General features: G+C 43.0%; 1 protein-coding gene across 1 annotated transcript; it reads left to right on the top strand.

Moving 5' to 3' along the window:
• Positions 1-4,827: 4,827 nt before the first annotated feature.
• Positions 4,828-5,856, top strand: LOC309550922 (proteinase-activated receptor 1-like; the record flags this gene model as incomplete). Its single annotated transcript, XM_082251316.1, has 1 exon — positions 4,828-5,856. One exon carries the CDS (start codon positions 4,828-4,830, stop codon positions 5,854-5,856), a length of 1,029 nt encoding a protein of 342 aa, XP_082107442.1.
• Between the last annotated feature and the right edge of the window lie 1,588 nt (positions 5,857-7,444).

Below are 7,444 nucleotides of genomic sequence, written 5' to 3'. Positions count from 1 at the left end.
CAAACCCCCACCTAGCTATTACACCCCAGCAATGGCAGACATTCGTATGATCATGAAGACAACCAAGAGACACTTGTCCAAAGAATTTAATGACACATTCCTAGAGGGTAACATCAATTTTAGTTTTAATGTTAGCTCTGGCTCCTGTTCTTTTCTGGTCAATACAATTTGGGTATCGGGACAATCAGGTAGTCCACGGCTGGGCTTTAACTTTAGTTTTGGCACCGGAACTAGATTTATAGGATCTACAACCTGTGGGACAGGTATAGCAGTCATCTCACCAATGAAACTCCGGGTGTTTTTACTGTAGGAGAAAATAGTACTAGATTTTCTTTTAGCTTCCAAAGGGGGTTTCTGTGAATTAAGACTGCTTTTCTGGGATAGCAGACAATAGTGCAACTTCATTGCAAGGCAGAGCCAGAGCTATAGCTAGCGAGGGTTGGAATCCTTTTAATGCTTTGGGAGGTTTCGGGATTTTTTTGTTCTCTGGATCTTGGTTGAAGGAAATAGGAGTATATATACTTATGTTGTTCTTGTTTCTATTCCTCCTATACGATCCTGTTGTCGGGTCGACCGAGTCACCAAAGCCCGAGCAGATGACCTCGTCCTGATTGCTGAGACAAGACGCCCCAAGATTCCGCCCCTGCCTCCGACACCAAGGACTCCAGCCCAACTGCTGATCAACACATCCCATCATCTCATGCCCTCCCTATGAAGTCATCTCCCGAAGAAAGGAACCCAAGTGTCGTTTCCTTTCGATGGATTGTTTTTACCCGTTATCTTTTTTCTTTTTAGAAACTTTTTAAAATGGATTGTTTTTATCGTGAGAAGAACTGTTCTGCTTATTTGGAAGAAGAAGAAGAAGATTCATCAAGGGACACATGGGAGCATATGACAAAGAGGAGGGACTGTTGTGGAAATGTAATTGTGGACATTTCTTCAGTTAAATAGTCATAATGTCTCCCAGTGTCAGTTTTACTGGTAATCGCTGTTCGCTGTTCACAGCGAATATTGCTTTAACTGTCATTGCAGGAAAGACTTGTTAGTGAAAACCTTCCATTGGATGAGATGGAACAATACTAGTAGCAAAGAGAGTCCATCGCACAGATCTATGTCCGCAGTTCGGGGCCCTGTACTGCTGAGATATGGTTTGTGATATAGAATTCTTATCATTTTACCAAGATTAATGGAAGGCATCTTTTAGTCATATTTGGATCCGTATGACTGAAACACTGCTGCTATTGTCTTATGCAGAGAAAGCCTCATCAACTGGAACAAATAGAATGGTCACTATCAAATTTTGGTTAACTTATATATATATGAATCATGTTTTGATGAGATCCACTTACAGGTAATGTTTATGGATAAGCACAGACAAGTCCATAAGATGGCAGCCATTTCTGCTCATCTCTGCACATGGCTGTGTTTCTACATAAGCACTGCCCATTGTACTTTTTGAATGTATACATGTTCTGTGATTGGTGGTTCTTGAAGCCACTCCCTATAACCCCCTTTTGTCCACTTGCTGTAAATAAACCAAGCCCTGCCCTGAGACACACAGAAGATACAGGAATCAGCACAGACCACATGGACACAAGCTCTTACACACACACACACACACACACACACACAAACACACACACAGAAACTCTTACACACAAACACTTGCTCTTACCCACACTCACGCATCCACATACATACATATCCGGAGAGAGACCGGGCAGATGGCATCGATATGACCCAGAGTGTCTGTTCCTTTTTTTGTCGCCGAGCGCTTGGTAAACCTTATGCAAAAGAGCGGCACATTTGTACTTTTTAGTACAAGCTATTAATAGCGTTTGGTGCATATTAATCTTCAGCGCACTGAGCGGGTTTCTATGCTCCAAGCTCTATTAATTTCCACGACAGCGGGCTGTATAGGCCGCAAAAATGAGCTCACATGGGTTGAACTGACAGAAAAGAATGTAGTATAAGATGGCTAGAGGTACAATAGGCGTTCACAGTATACACAAGTAGGTGGCGGCCTCTATAGGCCGCAAAAATGAGCTCACATGGGTTGAACTGACAGAAAAGAATGTAGTATAAGATGGCTAGAGGTACAATAGGCGTTCACAGTATACACAAGTAGGTGGCGGCCTCTATAGGCCGCAAAAATGAGCTCACATGGGTTGAACTGACAGCAAAGTACGTAGTATATGATGGCTAGAGGTACAGTAGGCGTTCACAGTATACACAAGTAGGTGGCGGCCTCTATATGCCGCAAAAATGAGCTCACATGGGTTGAACTGACCGAAAAGAACATAGTATATGATGGTTAGAGGTACAGTAGGCGTTCACCGTATACAGAAGTAGGTGGCGGGCTGTATAGGCCGCCAAAATGAGCTCACATGGGTTGAACTGACAGCAAAGAACGTAGTATATGATAACGAGAGGTACAGTAGGCATTCCCAGTACACAGAACAGTAAGTGTCGGCCTGTATAGGCTGCAAAAATTAGCCATTCAATGGACATGAAATGCCTTTTATTCCGCTGTATTTAGCGAAGACAAAGACCAGGAATTGTTGTGGGTGGATGGCAGTCTTTCGGATATTTGTGCCCTGGCATGAGCAATTTAGATGAAACCTGGTCTACTGGTCACATTTGTTGAATTCCTCAGAGATCCATGCCTCATTAATTTTTATAAATGTGAGGTAGTCTACACTGTCATGAGTTAGGCGAGTGCGCTTATCGGTCACGATCCCCCCTGCTGCGCTGAACGTCCTTTCGGACAGGACACTGGACGGGGGCAAGCCAACAGTTCCATTGAAAATTGTGCAAGCTCTGGCCAGAGGACAAGCCTGCCCACCCAGTATTCCAGGGGTTCATCACTCCTCAGAGCATCCACATCGGCCGTTATCCCGATGTAGTCGGACACCTGTCGGACACCTTTTTTTACGCTCCAACATTTGAGCCACAGAAGCCTGCCTTTTTCCAGAGCAACGTGATGATGGCATCATGGAAGGTGGAGTATTGGACAACTGTGAGGAGACAGGAGAAGGAGAAGAGGCTGGACGGTGAGAGCATGGAGTGTGGCTTTGTGGGTTCTGACAGTTTTGCTCCCACTGGGCTTGGTGATGGAATTTCAGGTGTCTTCTTAAGGCGGTTGTCCCTAAGTGAGTGTTGGGCTTACCACGACTTATGCGTTGACTGCAAAGGCTGCAGATGGTAACACTGGTGTCAGCAACGGACACGTTAATAAAAGCCCACACTGTGGAGCCATGTGCCAGCGTCCTGGGAGCGCCAGATGTGACTGTACATGGTTGATGGCTCGCTTCTGATACATTTGCAGTCTGCTTTGTACCTCTTGGGCAATGCAAGTTCTGCCTGCCTCTCCTCCCTATCTGACGGTCCGGCAGTCCACCAGTTCTACAAATAATTGGCCAGTAACTGTTGTCACTGTGTGTAGCACAGTTAACACAGCAAAAGAGGCCAAATGTTTGCAGGACTAAAATACAATCTTAGAAAATTATACTGTTAAATAACACCTCACTTCAATATGTGGCATTGGGGGGGGGGGGTGCCAGCCAGCTACCACAGGTGCCAGCCAGCTACCCACCCACAGGTGCCACCCAGCCACCAGAGGTGCCAGAGAGCCACAGGTGTCAGCCAGCCACGAAAGGAGGCAGAAGATGGATTATCGGGTTTGTGCATGATGAGGATACATAGAGCAAAAATTGCTGAAAACAAACAGCTGATTGACAGAGTAATTTATAAAATTGCACAGGACCACAGACGTTTACAGTCTCTTTTTCACGATCACTAACCAGTGAACAAAAATTGTACAAAACTACTCATTTAAAAATGTGATTGTTAAATTTGAGCAAGAGTGTAGATGTCTGCAGTTCCTAACCTGTAACAGTTATCCAGTTAAAGTTTATATGTTTTTTATTTTCCAATTTGGGTGAGAACAGTTTTTTACACCTATATATATATATATATATATATATATATATATATATATATAGTGTATACATGTTATTATACTTAATGTTACTTATTTTAATATTTTTAAGTTAATGCATTTCAAAATAAATACATTTATCGTATACTCTATTTTATTTGTCATTTGTTAACACCAAATGCAGATTCTACGTGTGTATTTTTATAATTCAGTTGTAATGCCTTGATCACGTGTGTATGAATAATATGGTGCATTTAATAGTGTCAGTAGTGTAAACATAAAAACAGATTAGAAATTGCTAATCAGACAATGGCAGCTTGATCCTTCTATTAAGCTTTAGCGTCAGGTTTCTCAAACCTTTGCATGCCTGTGCTTTGTGATAATGACTAAGCCCCTCCCCTTAATGACATTGTCGAAAAGGGGCAGAGAATGGGTGACCGTAAAATGATGCCCCCTGGGAAAAGTTCTGCGGACGCCCATGTCAGAGATCTGATGTGCCTTTTTGATTTGGTTAGGGTCCAGTCTCCTAGAGCTGAAACCCAGAAAGTGCCATTGGGTTTGCCTAATGTCCACCCTCCTAGAGCCAGAGCATATACCCAGAAATCTGCTGTGCCTTTTAGTTTGCCTAATGTCCAACCTCCTAGAGGCAAACCATATACCCAGAGATCTGCTGTGCCTTTGGGTTTGCCTAGTTTCCAAGCTCCTAGAGCCAGAGAATACACCCAGAGATCTGCTGTACCTTTCCTCTTATATTGGAATCCTCAGCAGATTTGAGGGCACCTAACATTAATGGGACACAAAAGAGATCACCAGCTGTCCTCCTGTTTGATGTAATGTACAAAATGCTGCAAAATATTTCCCATACAATGACTTCACCTCATATTTTTATGTTTTCAGATAGTGAAACTACGATGAACTCAACCAGAAAAATCAAGGTCCAGATACTGCCCAAAACATTTGTACATGAATTGAAAGTGTATTTGAACAGCTGGTGGGTGACAACATTTGTGCCCTCCATCTATACTGTGGTTCTTCTCCTGGCTCTTCCGCTAAATATAATGGCGATCATCGTGTTCTTGGTGAAGGTGAAGGTGAAGAAGCCGGCAGTGGTGTATCTGCTGAACCTAGCTGCTGCTGATGTTCTCTTTCTTAGTATTCTTCCTTTCCACATCGTGTACCGATTCTCAGGAAATAACTGGATGGTGGGGGAAGGGATGTGCCGATTTGTCACTGCCGCATATTTCTGTAACATGCGTGGATCCATCCTGCTGATGATGAGTATGAGTGTGGACCGGTTCCTGGCTCTGGTCTACCCGGTCCAGTCTCTTCCCTGGCGCACAGTGAGACGAGCCTGGCTGGTGTGTTGCTGCATCTGGGTGATATCGATGGCCAGCACTGTGCCGATTCTCATAGCACAACAAACCCAAGAATTTCCCAGTCTAAATATCACAACTTGTTATGATGTTCAGGAAGCTGGAATGGTTGAAAGGTCTCATGTTTACTACTATTTCCCCTTTTACATGGCACTTTTCTATTTCTTACCTTTAATTATTACAACCTTCTATTACATTAGAATCATCCGCACTCTCAACACACCGAGCATGGGGGGCGCTCAGAAGAGATTCCGAGCCATCTTGCTGATTGTGGTTGTGATCTGTGTGTTTGCCCTCTGCTTTGGCCCAGCCAATATTATTTGGTTCATGCATTTCCTGAGAGTCTCTAACCATGGTGATAACTTCCTGTACATCATCTACATCATCAGTGTCAGTGTGTGCAGTGCCAGTTGTTGTCTGGATCCTCTGATCTATTACTATGCATCCTCAGAGTGGCAGAGACACGTCTACACCCTGCTGAGATGTAAGAGAGAAAAGACACCACTAGTAAACCCCTCAAACGAGACAAGAAACCACCTGTAACTTCCAGGCTTATAAACTGAGCTGATAATAATTCCTCCTTCCCGTTCCCCCCCTCCTGAAGTTACCATTGATATCAATAGCAAAATCATTGCTCCCTCCACGCATGCCCAGGTGCTAGGTGTAATCCTAGACCCTGACCTCTCCTTCAGACCTCATATCCAGTCACTGGCTAAATCTTGCACTCCTTAATCTTCATAACATTTCCAAAATTTGCCCCTTTTTACATAATGACACCACAAAACAGCTTATTCATCTGGAGCCTTGACTACTGCAACTCTCTTCTTCTTGGCCTACCTCTACACAGACTATGCTTCCTTCAGTCTATCATAACATCTGCCTTATTAACTGATCTGTACCTGCTGCACAACTCTGCCAATTCCTCCATTGGCCTCCAGTAGTCCCGAGTTTGAAATGTAAAAATGAATTATAACATAAAAAGCCATCCACAACTCTACCCCCAGCTACATCGCAAACCTTATCTCGAGAGATCTCTCGAATCATCCACTCTTTCCAAAACCTCTTCCTCTCTAGCTCTCTTATCTCCTCCTCCCATGCTTTCCTCCAGACATCTCTAGAACCTCCCATCCTCTGGAACTATGGACTATGTCCAGTCATCTCCTACCCTTTCTGCCTTTATGTGATCCTTAAAAAAGTAATTTATTCAGAGAAGCCTACCCCATATTTACCTAAGAACTGTATGTTGACAACCTCTGTCAGTACGTCCCCCACAGGTTTTACCTTTTATACCACCTCTCCCTCCCCTTTAGATTGTAAGCTCCATGAGCAAGGCCTTTCTAACCCTCCTGTATTGAATTGTATTGTAATTGTATTGTCTCCCTTTATATTGTAAAGTGCTGTGCAAACTGTTGGTGCCATATAAATCCTGTATAATAATAATAATAATAACAATAACTTTATGAGGCAGAACATTTGCAGAAAGTGATTCCCTTTCTCAAGAATCAATATTCATATAAGATTTACTAATGGTTCAATATTCAGTGCTTACAGTATATGGTGATGTTGGGTTCTTTATATAACAGGTTCGCTTGCTAGAAATTACTTTGCAAATAGATTTTGTTAGAATGTCCTTAGGCTGTCTTGTTGGAATGTCTTTGGACTGTGGTGTTGTGCAGTCTGCAGAGAGAAAGTTTGTCTGCTAATATTGTACAGAGAGGAATTTCACAGTCTGAGTAATAGTCAAGCTTCCAAAACAACAGAAATGAATGTCTCAAGTCATTGTTATATGAGTTACGTGTGCCAACGCTGCAGTGAATGTCTTACACTGTAAAATTATATATTTTGGGAATTCATACATTGTAACTGTCCTAGATTAGAGATTAAAAACTGTTGGCACATTGACTATGTCCAACATCCATAGGTGTGTTCTAATCTCTCTGCTTTTTTAATGGATGGAAACGTCTGCAAGGTGCCCAGGCTGCGGTGATCTCTCCAACACCATAAGACTGAAATGTCAAGCAAGGGGACAGCCGGCATCTCCATAAAAATTGCAATTCTTTATTGTCACATCCCAGTGAGTAAACAAACAAGGTGGCTAACGCATTTTGGTGATAAACATATCGCCAAAACA

Source organism: Pelophylax lessonae (genome assembly GCF_965119305.1).
Source record: "Pelophylax lessonae genome assembly, chromosome: 1".
Lineage (NCBI taxonomy): Eukaryota > Metazoa > Chordata > Amphibia > Anura > Ranidae > Pelophylax > Pelophylax lessonae.
This window is presented reverse-complemented; position numbering and strand designations above follow the sequence as displayed.